The sequence below is a fragment of the Polyodon spathula genome, chromosome 22 (assembly GCF_017654505.1).
Source record: "Polyodon spathula isolate WHYD16114869_AA chromosome 22, ASM1765450v1, whole genome shotgun sequence".
Lineage (NCBI taxonomy): Eukaryota > Metazoa > Chordata > Actinopteri > Acipenseriformes > Polyodontidae > Polyodon > Polyodon spathula.
In genome coordinates this window covers 601619-620936 of record NC_054555.1, presented here as the reverse complement: position 1 = coordinate 620936, position 19318 = coordinate 601619, and the positions used below count along the sequence as shown (strand labels likewise).

The 19318-nt window shown below is 44.5% G+C and overlaps 1 protein-coding gene across 3 annotated transcripts in view; it reads right to left on the bottom strand.

The window, feature by feature from the left end:
* Positions 1 to 5116: 5116 nt before the first annotated feature.
* The window catches only part of LOC121296970 (rho GTPase-activating protein 7-like), a 35883-nt gene continuing 21681 nt past the window's right edge, over positions 5117 to 19318 (bottom strand). For 2 of the 3 annotated variants that reach the window (XM_041222947.1, XM_041222949.1), the window contains exons 2-14: positions 17024 to 17095; positions 16700 to 16781; positions 15614 to 15677; positions 14042 to 15369; positions 13393 to 13563; positions 11345 to 11504; positions 10688 to 10886; positions 10382 to 10598; positions 8298 to 8412; positions 7903 to 8106; positions 7387 to 7604; positions 6865 to 7038; positions 5117 to 6464 (exon numbers count right to left, since the gene is read on the bottom strand). In XM_041222947.1, the coding sequence (XP_041078881.1) occupies positions 6356 to 6464; positions 6865 to 7038; positions 7387 to 7604; positions 7903 to 8106; positions 8298 to 8412; positions 10382 to 10598; positions 10688 to 10886; positions 11345 to 11504; positions 13393 to 13563; positions 14042 to 15369; positions 15614 to 15677; positions 16700 to 16781; positions 17024 to 17095 (3113 nt within the window). In that variant the 3' untranslated portion in view covers positions 5117 to 6355. The other variant, XM_041222948.1, reaches the window with a different exon arrangement.

Below are 19318 nucleotides of genomic sequence, written 5' to 3'. Positions count from 1 at the left end.
CTCCTGGTTTAATCCGACACATCTGAGCTTGTTACCTATACACTGTGTCTATTAAAACCTGGAATGGTGAAACTGCTGTGCAATAGGAGTCGTATTGCTGTCCCTGATTGCATTTAGTGAAAAGCCAGGACAAGCTATTGGGTATTTGAGTCGCCCTTCTCTAAAGGGAATCGCCAGTGTCTAGCGTTTTATTTCCTTCGGTACTGTACTGTAGAGCCGTTTCTCTTCTGCTTGTTTTTGTTAGGTAGTTGTTTAGTTTTTTGGACACCAGCATACCTCAGGTACTGTGAAGTAACAGACGTGCACTTTTTCAATGTTAGTTTCCTTGTGTTGCTGTTCATGTGTCAGAACAAAAGCATCTTTACAGCAGCTCGCTTTTACTGTTTCATTGTTTCGCTTTTACTGTTTCATTTGGTTAAATTCTCCACGGGAAAGCTTTCCAAAGAAAAGCACCTTTATTGGTACCAGCAGAGTGTCTCTGCTGATTTGGGAGTATGATCTTTGTGTGTTCTTCTATATTTAGTTTTTGTGTTGATTTCATTTTGAAGTTGTAGCACTTGATTGATTCCTTGTCAGTGTTTCAATTTTGTATTATTTCCTACATGCCCCTTTCACAAAGACAACGTTTTATTTTCTTGCAAGCTGTGTGTGCGTGTGACTGGAATGTAATCAATACGTTTTTTGTTTTTTTTCCGCCTGCCTTTTCCCAATGAAGGATGATAATATTTCAGTAATAAAACAGTCTACGCACAAGTGCTTTACCAATAAAGGTGTTTCTGTGGAATAATGCTTTGTATCGCCAGCAGTGTGTTCCAAACAAATTGCTCATTCTTATTGTAGGCAAAGGAGTAGTGAGAAGCAAGTAGAACTGAAAGATGGAACGAGATCAAAGGCCTTGAATGAGGCTGTGCTGCAGAACTAGGGCATGGGAATGGGGGAGCGGGGGTTACTGTGAATCTTAAACAATGTGTGAATCACTACTGAGACTAGGAATGCACACGAGCACGGCTGTGTTGCATTGTGGTTAAGGCACTTGCATGCATTGCGCAGGGTCACTGGTTTGCTCCCAGCCTCCACCCTCCACCCCTATATATATAAGGCTACGCTTTTGAAACAATGATATAATCCTTCTTGATTTTGTGGTTTTGTTTGACACTATTTATATACATGTTATTTTTGTAATAAACCTCATGTCAGCTGTTCCTCAAGCATGTGATTGCCTTAAACCCACATTTGTATTTGTCTTCACATCAGTCTGATTGCCTAGCTGTGCTGTGCTAATAACTTTAGAGTTCATGAAATGAGTTCCCCTTGTAAACCAGGATGCCCTTCCGAGTGCAAACAGATTCAGCCGCAGGCTTCTCCCCTCCACTTCTTCATATTGGGGCTGAGCCAGACTCCCAGAGAGGGGGCGCTGTCCTCTCTTACTCTGCTTCAGCTCAGCTGTGGAGAGCAACCACTAGAACTCTCCTAGGTAGACACTCAGAATGCTCCTGACTCTTACATTGCTGCTAAGCAACCAGCAGCTTGGCATGGCTCTTTTCGTTAATAGATCTATTTTCTAATCTTTTTTTAACACTGCTTCTGCTGCTTCCTGTGTGTTCTGTGTTTTCATAAAGAATAAGTGTGATCTTCAGCTGCCAATCAGCACTGCAGAGGAACAGCATGTGAGTAGACACTTGCACCCATGTGTTTCACAGGAGCCGCTTCCTCTTGCTGGTAAACCCCACCTCCTGTTTTGGGTTTTACAGTACTAATCTTTGTATAACTTCACTTCTGTTTGCTGTTTAAACTAAGGTACTAAACCAGGGATTTTCTTGTTCCTCTCAGATCCAGGCTGGATTTCTTGCACTTTTTGGATTTCAATGTCCTGGTTTTGTTTTGATGATTTGTAGAAGCTGTGAATTTGATTCATGCCAGGTACGCCCACCAGTCCTGTAAACAATACTTCACCAGCAGCACAAACAATGTTTTGTAGTTTAATAAAAAAACAATAAAAATTTGTACATTGTTTTCCTGTATGTTGTGTTTTCTTGTGTACTCCTTTGTTGCTGAAAGGTTGTATTGATTGGAACCGATCTGGATCCCGTAGTTTAAGTCCAGTAAGAAATTATTCTTCTTTATCATAGAGCAGAAGGTTCTGTATAATACGATCCTGAGAGACAAGCTTGTGGACAGCACCAGTGTAAGAGCAGCATTGATTTACAGAGCAGAGGACGGTGGGGTCTGTTTATCTTCATACCTCTGCTCTCTACTCTGCCTAATAATAATAATAATAATGATATTTTCTCAGATTGTAACCTTGGCAACTAGGATACCACAAGCATTGTTTTAACATAGATACCGGTCTAAGAGGATAATACAATTATAAATCCTAATATTAAATACCAACAATAATCTTTTCTAAATATGCAGAGCAATGCATTTTATTAAAGTAAGTATTTGGTTATTATCAGGCTAGACAGCAGTGTAGTTATAATCACTGCAAGTACACATACACGCCACAAGAGGGCAGAGTGTGGCGCTCTGTTCCTTTGGAGGGGGAAAGCTCTTTAGCTTATTGTCAACAGGAAGTGTCAAGCCGGTGTGGCGATTCCGAGGGGAGTGAGTTACGAGTGCGGCTGAATCTAGAGCATGGCAGACCTTGTCGCTGAATTCAACAGCAGGTCAGTACCGCGCAAGCAAGCACACTGGCATTATTGATTCGCACTAACACGAGTGCACCCCCGATCACACAGCCGGTGCAATACTTTGACACACTGCACGCCTGGCAGTTAAAGGCGCAGTGTCCCAGTGTAATTGCATTGCAGACGCCTCACGCAACGGTATATACTTGGGAGCTGTGGGAACACCTGTGTGAATGTCACAATGAGATCGCTACCTGCGGCTAGAAAACTTTTTTTTTTTAGTTTTTTTTTTTTAGTTTTTTATAAGTGATAGACCAGGGTTATACTGCTTCAGGAGGTACCCATAAAATTTCAGTTTTTGAATCATTTCAAAGTGTGATGTTGTGCCCTCTTCCTGTGCAAGGCGGGTCACTTCCAGGCTATGTTCGCCGCAGTGCAGATGATCGGCTGGTACCACACCAAGGTGACCAGAGAGGAGCATGCTGGCTTCGGAGTCGTGCTGTTCAGAAAGGGTTAGAAATACTCAGAGAAGCCCAGTGAATTCAGTACCTAGCGTTTCCACTGGCAGTCATTCTCAGAGTCTTGAGTGTGAATTATCCAATGGCTAGCGTTTCCACTGGCAGTCATTCTCAGAGTCTTGAGTGTGAATTATCCAATAGCTAGCGTTTCCACTGGCAGTCATTCTCAGAGTCTTGAGTGTGAATTATCCAATGGCTAGCGTTTCCACTGGCAGTCATTCTCAGAGTCTTGAGTGTGAATTATCCAATGGCTAGCGTTTCCACTGGCAGTCATTCTCAGAGTCTTGAGTGTGAATTATCCAATGGCTAGCGTTTCCACTGGCAGTCATTCTCAGAGTCTTGAGTGTGAATTATCCAATGGCTAGCGTTTCCACTGGCAGTCATTCTCAGAGTCTTGAGTGTGAATTATCCAATTAGCGTTTCCACTGGCAGTCATTCTCAGAGTCTTGAGTGTGAATTATCCAATGGCTAGCGTTTCCACTGGCAGTCTTTCTCAGAGTCTTGAGTGTGAATTATCAGAGTCTTGAGTGTGAATTATCCAATGGCTAGCGTTTCCACTGGCAGTCATTCTCAGAGTCTTGAGTGTGAATTATCCAATGGCTAGCGTTTCCACTGGCAGTCATTCTCAGAGTCTTGAGTGTGAATTATCCAATGGCTAGCGTTTCCACTGGCAGTCATTCTCAGAGTCTTGAGTGTGAATTATCCAATGGCTAGCGTTTCCACTGGCAGTCATTCTCAGAGTCTTGAGTGTGAATTATCCAATGGCTAGCGTTTCCACTGGCAGTCATTCTCAGAGTCTTGAGTGTGAATTATCCAATGGCTAGCGTTTCCACTGGCAGTCATTCTCAGAGTCTTGAGTGTGAATTTTCCAATGGCTAACGTTTCCACTGGCAGTCTTTCTCAGAGTCTTCAGAGTTGAAATGAGTTCATGTTTTTCTGTCGCTGGGTGGTGTAGACTCCACCCCAGTGTTAATAGTGTGATTGCTCCCATGAAGAGGAACATGTGCTCATGATCCTCTGTCAGTTCAGTAGCAGACAGCCCATCCTCATTGTGACACAGCTCTGATGTATTGTTATTATTATTATTATTGTGCTCTTTAGTTTTCCTGATTCCTCTTGGTGTTACTTGTGCTTCTCTGCTTCTTGTATTGTCTCGGTATGTCCAGCAGGATAAGGAGTGAGGGCTGAAGCCGCTGCTTCTCGTATTGTCTCGGTGTGTCCAGGATAAGGAGCGAGGGCTGACCCCGCTGCTTCTTGTATTGTCTCGGTGTGTCCAGCAGGATAAGGAGTGAGGGCTGAAGCCGCTGCTTCTCGTATTGTCTCGGTATGTCCAGCAGGATAAGGAGTGAGGGCTGAAGCCGCTGCTTCTCGTATTGTCTCGGTGTGTCCAGGATAAGGAGCGAGGGCTGACCCCGCTGCTTCTCGTATTGTCTCGATGTGTCCAGCAGGATAAGGAGTGAGGGCTGACCCGCTGTTTCTCGTATTGTCTCGGTGTGTCCAGGATAAGGAGCGAGGGCTGAAGCCGCTGCTTCTCGTATTGTCTCGGTATGTCCAGCAGGATAAGGAGTGAGGGCTGACCCGCTGCTTCTCGTATTGTCTCGGTGTGTCCAGCAGGATAAGGAGTGAGGGCTGACCCCGCTGCTTTTCGTATTGTCTCGGTGTGTCCAGGATAAGGAGCGAGGGCTGACCCCGCTGCGTCTCGTATTGTCTCGGTGTGTCCAGCAGGATAAGGAGCGAGGGCTAAAGCCGCTGCTTCTTGTATTGTCTCGGTGTGTCCAGGATAAGGAGCGAGGGCTGACCCCGCTGCGTCTCGTATTGTCTCGGTGTGTCCAGCAGGATAAGGAGCGAGGGCTGAAGCCGCTGCTTCTCGTATTGTCTCGGTGTGTCCAGGGTAAGGAGTGAGGGCTGAAGCCGCTGCTTCTCGTATTGTCTCGGTGTGTCCAGGATAAGGAGTGAGGGCTGAAGCCGCAGCTTCTCGTATTATCTCAGTTTTTGGTTGTAAGACTTCAATAATTATATATCTATATAAAGCAAGCAATTTGACATTTCACTGCTATTTTAAAATGTTCTTTTGGGGGTTGGGGAGGGAATGATAAAAACTACTGGAACTTCTTTTTTAGAAATGTTATGTCGGCATAAATACTTTATTCTTGTAAGAAACCTAATTTTTAAAGAAGTATCAAGTAAAAAAGAATACAATAATATATTCAGTTAATACAAAGTAAGCTCCTTGCATACAGTATGGCTTCTCCTGTAACTTGTATGCTATGTTATTCTCATGATTTGATAATGTTTCTGTATTCAGATGTTTGTAATAAAGCAGCTGCTTTATATTCTCTTCTGTAATATTTGGCACTCAACAATGAAACCCTTTTATACAACTGCGTTATACGCTTGTTAGGCCACTCCAGAAAGAATACGCAGACTTTCAGAAAGAAAAAAGTAAATTCTGAAATATTAGAAACACAAAAGGGAATCACAATATAGTGTGCGATTATCGCTGTCCAATGCCAGGGTCTCACAAGACCATGCAGCTGCCTGCAGGCCGTGCTCCCCAAGCACTCGCTCCTGGAGTCTTAGGACAAAACACATCTTCAACTCTTCTGCACACATTTCTGAATAGGAACTGTATTGTCTTTTAAAAAAAAGCTTTGTTAAATAACTCGGGAAGGAAAGCTTTGTGAACAGGGCCCAATATTTCTAACAGGACTTTTAGATACTTAAAAAAAACAAACTGACACACAAATAACAGCAATTAAATAACATGACGATACTGAAGTGAGAGCCTTCTATTTCTTACATTTCAATCTGTTTGCATTCAATATATAGATAGATAGATAGACAGATAGATATAGATATATAGATATTATTTCCTCAAAGTGGTAGAATTAAACATCTTGCAGGTGAACTGAATGCAGAGTAAGATCCTGGGGGCTCAGAGCACTGCAGAATGGAACAAGAAACGGGAGTGTGTCATGCTCTGGACCTTTATTCTCAGGGTTGATAATGCATAGCCACTGGACACACTTGTCAGTTCATCAAACAGTCGTCGTTCTGAGCCTAGAAACAGAAGTCTGTATTACTGTAGGGTTGACTTCTGAAGAAGCCCTTCATTTCAGCTGGCAGAGTGCCTCATCCTGGTTTGCTGAAGTCATTCAAGTGCCTTTGTTGTGTTGTGTTTGTTTGTCCGTTGTCCTCCACAGAGGAAGGTTAGATTTTTGTCTCTTTCATTTCGGGTTTGAAGGAGTCTCGTACCCGGAGCAGCTCTGCAGCAAGCTGGTGGCCGAACACCTTATTGTACCACTCTGGGGTTCGTCCCCTGGGGAAAAGGGAACAAGAAGAAACTCTGTCAAGACAAAGCAGGCATAAAGGTGGAAAGGGGCATCAATAAAACATGCACGCCTTTGCAAAGGGTAAGATGATTTAAGCAGGACACACAACGAGAAGTCCCCTGTCTACTTGTTTTATTCTGTACAGTGTGTGCCTAGAGACCTACACTGTATTCTAAAATGACATTCTGGTGCACTAATAGGTGTTCTGCGTGGAATTCAGTTCATTAAATGCAGAAGAGCAGCAGGTGCATGGTTTTGAGTAAGTGGGAGAAAGTTACGATGTAGGAATGATTTCTCTTTTATTGCAATGCTCAGGTGCTGGTGAATACAGCTAATTGTTACCCAGCTCTCTGTCAGTAAGCTGTCGTTCTCTCCAAGCTGCAGTACCTGGAGTCTGTTCTGCAGATGTGAGTCAGCCTGGTTTTCCGCAGTCCGGTGGTTTGGATCAGGTACTGGCACGCCAACACCTCTCCTCTGATCCCCTCACACAGGGCGCCAGCGTGCTGCACCGAGACAGCAGCTAAAACGCAGGTACCTGTGTGAGTGTCAGCCTGCCAGGTCCTGGGAGGAAAGACACAGGTGCTTATATTCACTGCACTCCACTGCACTTCCCATGAAAAGCACCAGCAGAATATCAAAGCAAGTTTTACTGTGTGGATCATTTGCAGTACACTGTTGCAAATGAACAAGCTTGTATAATTCATCTGAGACTCATGAAGTGATCACTCAGCTCATGAAGACTCTTTCCACTCTATTATACTGGGGTTGATAAAGAGGCTGCTGCATAGCACAATTTACACCGTCTAATGTGGAGCCCTGCAGTGATTCAGAAGTGCAGGCTTGGCACCAGGGTCACCTGGCTCTTGTGATAGCTTGCTGCTTGCAGGATAAAGCACTGGTCTGGCTTACCTTTGCACAACGTAGTCTCGGGGTGGCTGAGGCACGGCGCTCTGTGTTGTATAGTGATATATCTCAGTGTGATTGTCCAGGGCTTCAATGACCTTCGACTGCTGCAAGTTCTTGTCCCAAATATTCTGCTCCCTCAGTATTCGATTGAGAACCTCCTCCTGGGACGCCTCGATCTCGGCCGATGCTTTCCAGATTCGCAAAGGATGTGCGTCGTCTACCTAATTTATAATGTATTAATAATACATTACAATTTTTGCTTGGCCAACCCCTATCGGGTTTAAAGAACATGGCATGCGCACAGGAGCCAATGGAAACATTTTATAATAAAAACAGCCCTTCTGGCATGCAAAATAAAATGGCATTTAATAGAGAGTGGCAATGCTTTTAGGAAGTTAGACTGCTGTTTTTTGTGCTTGTTCCTTTCTAAGTGTCTCTTCTGTTTGTGGATGTGTGCTCACAGCAGCTATTGACGGGACATTCATCATTGCGGCACTGAGAGTTGAATTGAATCGGTACCTTTTTGAAAGCCAGCTCCACTTGTTCAGAGGCCACACAGGTTGTCCAGCCTTTGAATTTATCCCTGGCCTCCGTCAGCACGATTTGCATTGAATCGTGCAGGTAAGCCTGCGTGCTGTTCTGTGTGGGACACTGCCCCCCTTCACTCTGCCTCATCTCTTCATTGAAAGAGTCCTCATTCTGGAATAGCCAGTATTCTGGCACCTGGAAGAAACATATAGAAATATTCCATTATACTTGGATTCCAGCATTTGGTTTAGTCACCCTTGTGTTTAATACATGCAGGTCTGAACAGATTGCATGCTCCTGGTCTCATAAAGCAGGCAGGGCTGCACAGGTTGCATGCTCCTGATTTCTTTCTTCTGTTCTTGTGCCAGAAGGGGTGTGGAATGTACCTGGAAGAGCCGAGAGGACTCTGCTACCATGTGCGCCAGCCCTTGAGAGGCAGCCAGGTTCTCACTCAGATCTCTCTGGTCTGGCATCCCTAGACTGTGCTTCCTCTGGCTAGACCTGCATCAGAACAGAGCAAAAAAACTGTAGTTAAACACCATCACCGCTCACATGGAAGCTGAAGCCAACTGTGCCAGTGCACGTAGTTCAACCATTTTGATATATGTAACAGAGGCTGGGAGGGAACTGGCGACCCCGCGCACCTCAAGTGAGCGTCCTAACCACTATGCAATAGAGCTGGGCTTGTCTCCATTCCTGGTTCTAGAGCTCTTACCCTTATCTCATCTCATACAGATTGGCGGTGTACCACACAATACTGCCTGGTACAGATACACACAGTGAAAGCATGGCTTGAAGGAGAAGGTATTCAGGGCTTTTCAAAGAGAACAAAGTGCACTCAGAGGAATAGGGCCACACTGGCTGTAATCGGCACTTCTGCTTTTTAAACACAGAGTCCTATTTTGAAATGAAGCAAAAGAACTAAGCAATTTTAACTGAACAATGCTAGCAAGAAACACCTTGGGTGCAGTTAGCCTTGGTTTCTGCACGTCTTTCGAAACAGGACCCGAAGCTTTTGAAAGGAGGGAAGCTCAGTGGAAATGTTTTGTGCTGCTGCTAGCCTTTCCCTTTTTTGTTTGTCCTTGCATGACATCACCCCGGTCCTGCTGCGTCTCGCTGCACTCCAGTTACACCGTGTAACAATTTTTCTTTTTTTTTTTTTTTCCTGGGTAGTAAGTGTTATTTCATAATTGCTTATGCCTCAAAAGTATTGCTAATGGCTATTATTCCCCACAAACTTTGCTTTTGTGACCAGGACAGTGTATAATCGTAAATCTCAAAAAACTACTCACTTCTAAATCTTTTGTAGTCATTTTTGTATTACTTTAGTATAAATACATGTTAGTTTGGATTCATATGTTGTTTTTTTCTGACTTTATGTGAACAAAAAGACACACATTTGCCCGTTTTCCCATTGGAAATAGTGATATTTTGAAATATCACTGTCCTGGTCACAAAAGCAAAGTTTGTGGGGAATAATAGCCATTTTCTATACTTTTGAGGCATAAGCAATTAGGAAATAACACTTACTACCCAGGAACAAAAATTGTGTTACATAGTGTTATTGCAGGACGCTCTTTCTAATGCACTCTGAACGGAGCCCGCCAGCTTCACTGCTCTAGATAAAGCTCGACTTTGAAATGTGAGGCCCAATGTCAAACACTGAATCATCTTTATCTGAGCACACCCAGTTCAAAGATGAAGACGCTTTCTCCAGTCCAGCCGCGTTTCCATACACAGCTCAAACGAATTACAGATACAATTTCTACTTTGTCGGCAAGTAATTACTGCTGAACGTATGACTGCAATGCATTGCATAAGCCAGGCTTGTGCCCAGCTGCCCACAATGCGAGGCATAGTTTTGTGTTTTTTTTTCCCCCCCGTGCTTATTATGTCATTCCCAGATAAAACAGCAGGACTGGAATAATATTGCTATCTTTGATATGGTAAGTGTTGGACTGGGTACCGCAGCTCTTTGGGGGCCACATAGGTTAATACAGCAGGCTAAGAATGTGCTGCTGAGCAAGTGAACGGATCATGTATTAAACATGTGAAAACAGAGACGAGCTCTACCAGGCTGAGATGCTGTCTAAAGAAAGCATTTCTGTTTTAATGAATACAATACATTTTGAAGATGGGGAATCTGTCCTGGGCTGCTGTTGGCCTCTTTAATAGTTTCACGATCATCTCAAACTTTATGGATGAACTGCAACAAAGACAAAACTAATAATTCCAAATGTTCCCAATTTTTTTTGTTTGTTTTTGCGGCTTTCAAGTTGAGCTCCACTGCTACCCACAACAGCAAAAGATTATTATATAAATATTAGCAAAGCTTGGAACAACCTTCCTCCAAACAATGGGCAGTGTGACCATCAACACCTGGGCTGATGAGAGAGACACAACAAAGCCACAGATGTCTGTTTTCTTTCGTTTGACTGTAGCTTGGATTCAATAGCCCGTGGCGGCTCACCTGGACGTTATGGGACTCTCCCTTTTCAAGGTGTTGAGGTGGAAGAGAGATGGAGCCAGGCAGACCGCGATGTTTGTAGGAGTCATCTGGTTCTCTGCAACACAGGCCACCACGTCACGGAGCAAACACAAGAGGGTCTGGAGAGCTTCTCTGTTCTCGTCCGGGAGCAGGAGAACAGCGGCTTGAACTGCCAACAACTGCTGATCTTTGGGGAAATCTACAATGAAACACATTGGAAGAAGAGCGTCATTGCAGTGCCTGTGTGGATGAGAGCCGCGAGACAGGGGGATTGTGAAGGAGGCTTACATTGGTAGATGTGCAGGAAGGACTCGCAGAGCTTGCTGGTGAAGATGGGCTCAGGCAGGTCTCTGAAATACTGCTTCACCATGTCTGCCACGTCGAAGGCTGACTGGCCCTCGTAGCTCATGCTCAGCGGGTCCGTCTCGTTCATCTCCCTCAGGTGCTGGATACGAGACTTCACTCCCGATTTTCTGAACAGTCCAACCTGCGGGAATAGGACAGCAAATAAGGTAAGTCAATACGCTGCTGCTGAATCATTGCACTTTGTAAAACCGATGACAGTGTACCCACTATCAGTGCAATATACAAGAAGCATATATTACAGAAAGCAGCATGTGCAGAACTCTACTGTCCTGCAGTGGAGAGCACTGCATTAGGAGGCATTGAACAATCCTTTGCTTCTCATTTAACAGCATACTAAGGAAAGGCAATACAAAGCAGTTCAGGATGCTAATACAGGGCAGTGCTACTCATTGGAGGCTCTGTCCAATTCAAGCTGGGACCTTGACTTCTTGATTGGACACCTGGGTTCAAATGAACAATGAAATAACCTGTTGGAACAAGACTCTGATCTGCTTGATTCAATATTGAAGAGCATGCTGCACTGGAGTGAAGTGAAAGAGCCAGCAGTTAGAGAGCACCCCTGCTGTAGAGCACATTTACCTGGTCAAGGCACTGGTTTCTGAGGTAGTGCATTGCCTTCAGTATGCTCGGCGGTAAAGGATCCCCCGTTCTCTGAGCATTAAGAAGTAGTGGGACACCAAACACAGTCCTGTCTTTGTAATCCGGAGCCTTTATTTTCCTGATGAACTTGGGAACTGTCCTAAAAAAAACCAGAGAATATTGTGGAATTAACCACCCACTAATGATAAAAACAATGCTGTCGTGTACGCTGTGCGGCTCTTCTATAGTCTGATAGTCAGCTTCCTCTAACGTTGTTAAATTGTTACATGAATGAAACTGGTCCAGGCTGTTCAAGAATTCAGCACCAGCTCTAGAATGGTTTGAAGAGCAGTGAAGTGTGTTTTATTCATGAACCCGTGAGCTTTGTGAACAGGGGCCAGTGTTATATCAAGCTGTTCCTGTAGAACCACTAATGCAAGTTCAAGCATGGGTGTGGCTACAGTCAATGTGCTTTTATCAATGCACATTATCCTGTCTATTGTAAGTGATACCGCCACAGAAGCAGCACGAGGAGTTGTCCAAGTGATTTTATAATCACCCGCAGTTTTATAGCCTGTTCCCTCTGCAGACTGACACTCTCACACAGAAGAGGTGGAGGAGAGAACAGCTTTGCAGCATTGCACAGCGCTAGAGAGAGAAAGTGCTGGGGCTGCCCAGTTCCATTCTCCTTATCCCCGGAGGAACACGCTGAAGGATGTGAGACAGAACCTGGGATTGTCTCTCAGCAGGCAGTGTTTAGCTGTGGAACATGCTGGCTTACAATATATTCTAGATATTCAGAAACAAGACCGACCTTCTGAAATCAAGTCATTTATCCCTGAATAAAGGCCTTGATTAAAGGAGCGAGGATCAATGGAAATGCCTGGAAGCTGCAATGCCTGTTTCTGTTCTGATTAGCGTGATGATTTCTAGATGGACAGTGCAATCACTGTTCCTCCTTCTCAAAGAACTCCATTACATTATTCTGTCTGGGTTTAAAATACAGAAACAAATGAAAAGGAACAGCTAAAGTTTTAGAGTAATTGCAGAGTGCAGACGCGAGTTGTGGAAGCACACGCCGGTACATTAGTGCTGAATGAGCTGCGCTGATGAAACGTCTCTCAGCACTGATCACAACTGAAATGAAAAATAAATATTAACAGAAGAGCTTTGCTGAGGACCCAGTCTCTGTTTACAGCAGCTGCCCTTTAGCTGAACTCCTTGAAAAATTATCAAATGTTTTCTTACTCTTTTATTTGTGTGCGTGCGTGTGTGCGTGTGTGCGTGCGTGTGTGTCTGTGTGTGTGTGTGTGTGTGTGTGTGTGTGAGAGTGTGTGTCTGTATGTATGTGTGTGTGTGTGTGTCTGTGTGTATCTGTGTGCGTGCGTGCGTGCGTGCGTGTGTGTGTGTGTGTGTATATATATATATATGTTGGAGGGAGATATGCAAATAAAGCATTACAAGAACCAATTAAATCGCTTGAAAGTTGCCCCTAACGGCTTTTACAGTCACAGTGTTTTAAAAGTCAAAATACAGTAGCTGTATTTGATTGGCTCTTGTAATGCTTTATTTGCATAGCTCCCTAAAACACGTTTGTTTTTGCTTTCATTCACCTTAACTCGAAAGCTACTTGTTTTTATTTATATATATTTGCACCATGCACATTGTCTCTTTGAGAAGCCCTACTGTGTTGTTAGTACCATTTTAAAATAATACCTAGAAATCCATATTCCATTCCCCTGAGACAGCTGCAGTACTAATGGATTAGATTTCATACCACTACAGCCAACACAAAACAAAACAAAAAGTTATTCCTTGCTGGTTCTCCCTCACCCTGCACAACCGACTGCTTCAGAGTGGCACTAGAGGAATTGAACTGCAAGCTAATGCCACAACATGCTGATCACGCGGTTGCTGGTGTTGCCTCACTTTGCAGTGGCACTGTTGGAGCTCGCAGCTCCTGTTGTCCAGTGTTTATTGTCTGGCCTCATGGGGGCCTGCAAGGTCATACGCATCAGTAAATAGAGAAGCTGCCTTTAATCCCTTACCAGTTCCAGCCCTGCCTGCTGGAGGGGGAGTGTTTGTCCATCAGAGCTGTGAGTTTCAGCAGAGCCAGCTTCTGTAGCAGGTTCAGCTGAGCTGCTGACTGCCTGTCAATCTGCAGGCAGGATGTTTCCGAGTGGAGATTGTGCTCGCTGGGCCAGTGAAACCTCTGCCTCCTATGAGGAAAACACAGCAAGGTTTTATAGTTCTGTATTTGTGCACAATCCTGTTTTCATGTGCCCGAGGCACCAGGCTGCATTAAACAGCCAGCAGGTGTAACCAGAATGCAGCATCGTTTCATAGAAAATGATTAATGCCGAAATGAAATAAAAAGTATGTTTTAAAAGGTCCTACCCTTTAAGTGTTTTACTTGGTGGACAATTATTGTATTTTCATTGCTCTAAAGGGAATTTTAGTACAAAATAAAAACACACATTGCATATTTAGTAATACAGTCCACTTGGGCATGATTACTTTTTACATCATTTGTTAATTCGCATCAAAACAATATGTTCCAGGTATTGCCGTATCTTGTCTATATTGGCAGCTGACAATATTGACCCAAAACCCAGGTGCTGGTATTCTGGGGAACCTACAAGTCGATCCACGGAGTTCTCGGATCAAAAACATTTTTAAATTCATTGCAGAACTAACCTGTTGTGATGTCTTAAAGATCCAACTCCAGAATTTCTGACGAAGCTGAATTCTGCAGACTGGAGCTGGTTGGCATTTTTATCTGCATTATCCACCTCTGTTTCTGAACCCATGTCATCCCCCTGTAGATGCTTGTCAATTTCAAGGTGCATTTCATTCGGAGAAGACGGGCAGGGGGAGATTGAGCCGTTGGCAAAATCAGAGTCTCCATCGTCGGACATCTTCTCTGTCCACTGGTTGACCAGCTGTTGGATGCCATTGATGCGTTCCATGACCTCATCCAGTTCCGAAAAAACATTGTCGTCACCAATCTCTCCCGGCTTTCTGAGATGAATGTGGACGCCTGGAACATTGTCATAAATGCTGATCCGGTGGTCAGCGACAGCGAGTGGGCTGCGGGCAAGTTCATGGTCTTTTGAAGTCCTGGACCTTCTGCCTCCATACCCGTGAAAGCTGCCCGTTCTCCAATTTACCAAGGTGTTGTCTATGGGTGACAAAACATCGTTGGTGAGTGCTTTTGGGAAAGTCCCTGGCTTATGCCCCTGTGGGATTTGAAAGAAGAGGTTCTCTTGTAGGTTCCCGTTGTGCAGGTCTGCTGTTTCCGGCTCATCATGCAGCCCGGCCCTCTTGGCGTGACTACGGACCCTCGTGACCGGGCTGGGTGTGCTCATGGAGCTGCTGCTTTCGGATGGGCTGATGCTGATGCTGCTGCTGCTGCTGCACGACAGCCTGGAAAGTGACAAGTTGCTCCTGCTGTTCTCTCCCTGAAGCTCTGAAATGTCCACGCAGTTGAAGCGCCTCAGCTTGTCCTCGTCGAAGCCCTCCTGTGGGACCGGCCCACTGATGAGCGGCTTGGCTTTGCCGCGGGGCGGCCTCTTCAGGCTGGAGCTGTGCATTCGGAGCTTCTCCATCTTCCTCAGCAGGCTCTTGCCCCTTTTCTTTGGAGGCTTCTCCGAGACTTTCTCCTCGCCGCCGCCGCATCTCTGGATTTCGCTCGGGGATGGGGGTTCGCTGAAGGAGGTGTCCAGGGATGCTGGCTTGCTCGAGGAACATCTGGAGGAGCTCCTGCTGGTCACCAAATTGTCCAGGGCTGTTTTCTGAACGCAGGATCCGTCGCTGCTTGAGCTGTGCAAGGAGCATGTATCCTGCTTCTCTCTGCTGTCCAAAAAGGTGGTTTCAGCGCTGCTCGTTCTTTTGAGGTAGAAGCTGTTGGGGGCCAAAATGCTGAAGAACTCCAGGTCTTCCAAGCGGGACCATCTCTTGCTGTGTCTTTCGAAGGCCCATTTTGAGCTGATGGCACAAGGCTCCTCATCTTCTGAATCCTCACTCTGCAACAGGAGAGACAGAAGTGTGTTTTGAGTGATTGCGGGATGTGATGGAAATTATAACAGATTCAAACAAGGTTGAACAAATTTAACATGCATACTGTTAAATGCCACTTCCACAGTGGCTGTCTCCTTATAAAGCTCAATAGATTGTGCTTGAGCTGAGTGCCTAGATGCTTGTCTGCCTGCACCAAGCAATTAACCCTGCGTATATAAATAATGTTTATAGTCACTAGAACCGACTTACCCTTTGACTCTGCTGCCCAAGCTCTAGCTTCACTTCCACACATTTATTTAAAGTATTTAATCTCCTACAATGGAAGGGAAAGCACAGGTATTTAGTGTTTCATTCAGTCTACATAACAGCAAGAAAAACCACTAGAGGGAGTGTGATGCTTTGACAAAACCACTAGAGGGGATGCGATGCTTTGACAAAACCACTAGAGGGAATGCGATGCTTTGACAAAACCACTAGAGGGAATGCGATGCTTTGACAAAACCACTAGAGGGAATGCGATGCTTTGACAAAACCACTAGAGGGAATGCGATGCTTTGACAAAACCACTAGAGGGAATGCTTTGACAAAACCACTGCTGCTTGACAAAACCACTAGAGGGAATGCGATGCTTTGACAAAACCACTAGAGGGAGTGCGATGCTTTGACAAAACCACTAGAGGGAATGCGATGCTTTGACAAAACTAGAGGGAGTGCATGCTTTGACAAAACCACTAGAGGGAATGCGATGCTTTGACAAAACCACTAGAGGGAATGCATGCTAGAGGGAATGCGATGCTTTGACAAAACCACTAGAGGGAATGCCTTTGACAAAACCACTAGAGGGAATGCGATGCTTTGACAAAACCACTAGAGGGAATGCGATGCTTTGACAAAACCACTAGAGGGAATGCGATGCTTTGACAAAACCACTAGAGGGAATGCGATGCTTTGACAAAACCACTAGAGGGAATGGGATGCTTTGACAAAACCACTAGAGGGAATGCGATGCTTTGACAAAACCACTAGAGGGAATGCGATGCTTTGACAAAACCACTAGAGGGAATGCGATGCTTTGACACGGTTAAAGTTAAACTTTCCGCCTGAACAAAAGAACCCAAGCAAAAGTGGAAACATGTTCTTTTAGGATGTGGCTTTGCATCAGTTCGGTGGTTACTGTTTATCTACAAACGTGGGCGTTTTCTTTTTTAACTGCTCAGTAGGAACAATCAAATCCTTTCTCACACACGTTGCACGAATGAAACCCTAGTTCTGCTCAGTCCAGTGAAAAGTATTATATTGTTGAGACTGATCATTTAGAGTGGGGGTTGAGTTTACCTGCAGAGTGAATCGATGGAGTCTCTGTCCAGGAATTCGTGGTCGTTTTTCACAAGGTCTATGTTGATAGGAAACTGGGAATCTATGAGAAACAAACAACAACTTGAAGGTTTTTACTAGTGATCTGTTATATGTCAAACAGCATATAAGCAATGTTTTTTAGAGATTTGCAAAGGGCAACTCTTACATAGAAAATGCCGTAGGATGGCAAATAGCATTTCAGTGGATGGCACGTGTAGCAGGACATTATGGTGAAAGAACAGCATCAGATGATACAGCCCGTACCCCCACATGATGTCAAGAACTATCACCAGTCAGTTTTACCTTCGAATAACTGGGCATATTGAGGGAATCCAGCTGCCCGAAGCCAGTCGCAAGCCTCCTTTGTTTCAATCTCTGAAATGAAATAAATAAGCAAACAAACATATACTCTGTGATTCCTGGAATAGGGTCATTTTCAACACATAGTAAAATCCTGGAGCATGGATCAGCCAGCCTCATCCCATTCTAACACATTACTGTGCTTCTCCAGCCATCTGCCTTCACAATACAGCCCAGAGCAGGTGGGGGACATTAAGCATGCGATTCCAGGACATTTCTAAAACTCTGTGCTGGGGTGGTAACTTTCCCATGGACTCACCACCAGCACTGTGTCAGAGGAGGATCGACGCCTGGGAATGTAGTAACATTCACCAACGGCAGCTAGGGACATTTCTCCAAACATCCAGATATCTTCACGTTTTTATCTTGGAGAAAGGAAAAGAAGGTGGAAAGCTGTGAAAGAGTTCAGTCCCTCATTCCATCTCTTTATCTGCACGGTTTTTGCAGAGCTCAAGACTCCAGGTCTAATAAGGAACAGCTCAGAGCATCTCTTTCATATAAACCCTTTACACTGTGCAGGATGAAACAAGGACTTTTTATAATGGTGTGTTCCAGACTCATGGTTAAGAGATTGTTCCATTTCATTTCTATAAAGGGACACCATATAACAAGGCAGAAGTGTACTAGTATGGGTTTAGACAACAGGGCTGTTGCAGCACCCAAAACACAAAGTGATAACACTGTGTAACACAATTTTTGTTCCTGGGTAGTAAGTGTTATTTCCTAATTGCTTATGCCTCAAAAGTGTAGAAAATGGCTATTATTCCCCACAAACTTTGCTTTTGTGACCAGGGCAGTGATATTTCAAAATATCACTATTTCCAATGGGAAAACGGGCAAATGTGTGTCTTTTCGTTCACATAAAGTCAGAAAAAAACAGCATACAAATTAACATGTATTTATACTAAAGTAATACAAAGATGACTACAAAAGATTTAGGAGTGAGTAGTTTTTCGAGATTTACAATCATACTGTAAATACAGTATCTCGAAAAACTACTCACTTCTAAATCTTTTGTACCCAGTTACACAGTGTAATGTAACATTCAGGTTATGCCTATAGATGGCCCAGCATCCACTGCTTAACCTCTAACTGTAATTCAAACTTCTTAAATTGCCCCCTAGCAAATACAGTTTTCTCTTTATTTTACAATAAAACCGACAATCAGGTTGAAATATGTAACGCTTGAGTCATTTCGATATTGAGATTTAAGTTACATTCTGAGGGATCCTATTGCGGCAGATGAAGGGTGACACCCCATGAACGTTTATAAGGTACTGTGGTTACTCCACAAACAAGGATGGTCCATGAGAAACACATGTACATATAAAACGAATATGACAAAGCTGTTCAACGCTACCATTCTCTGGATGAAAGATTTTACTTTTCATGTATGCTTGTACTGTGGCAGTGCAATAGCTCACAACAGCAGAGAGGGTTGACCTCATGCTATGAGAACGATCATATCTGCCTTGTTCAAATAAATATAATGAGAGCCGTGAGCAAAAGAGGCATTTCCCATTGGAAACACTGGCTCCCCTCAGAGGAAGCTCTTTCCCAGTCTGAAGATACTTTGATAACAGATCAGGAGTTTGCACCCCCTCCCTCAGGAAGCTGGAGAGCTGGATAGGGTGGTACTTGGAGAGCTACGTGCAGACTTGCCTGTGCTGCATACCACACACTCAGCATACACCCAGAGGCTTGTGCAGCCTTGTCCGCGTGCAGAGAATGCATTCCTAAAGCCTACATGGTTGTTTGCTTGGTTGGTTGGTTATTATTATTTTTAAGAGCAGATTGGCCTCAGACAGCCATGCTGCTTGCTTTCCCGGGGCGGCTTCCACATTTAAAGTGAAAAAAAAAGGAAGAAAAGCATCTGTTTTGCCAATGTAAGTCCACCTGATTACTGTGAGAGATCTCCTCCCTTTCTGACCTGAGCAGCCTCCCCATGTGATGCGTCAAGCTAATAGTAGCAGGTGCTGAGAGCATTGTAGCCACACTCGACCCAATTATTAGCTGTTAGACACTGATCTTCAGCAGGCATTCTTTCTTTCTTTCTCATGGTGCTGCAGCTGGCAGTGGCTCCCAGTGTGCTGTCACTCTCTATTCTGTTGTGTGAGCTGGTTGCTAACAACAGGAGTCAGGCGGCAGGATTCCCAGAGTTAGTAGAGTGCAGGCTGCACTTTCACTTGCTCATCCCACATGGATGTGTGTCATCATGGAAATGAACAGGCACCATAT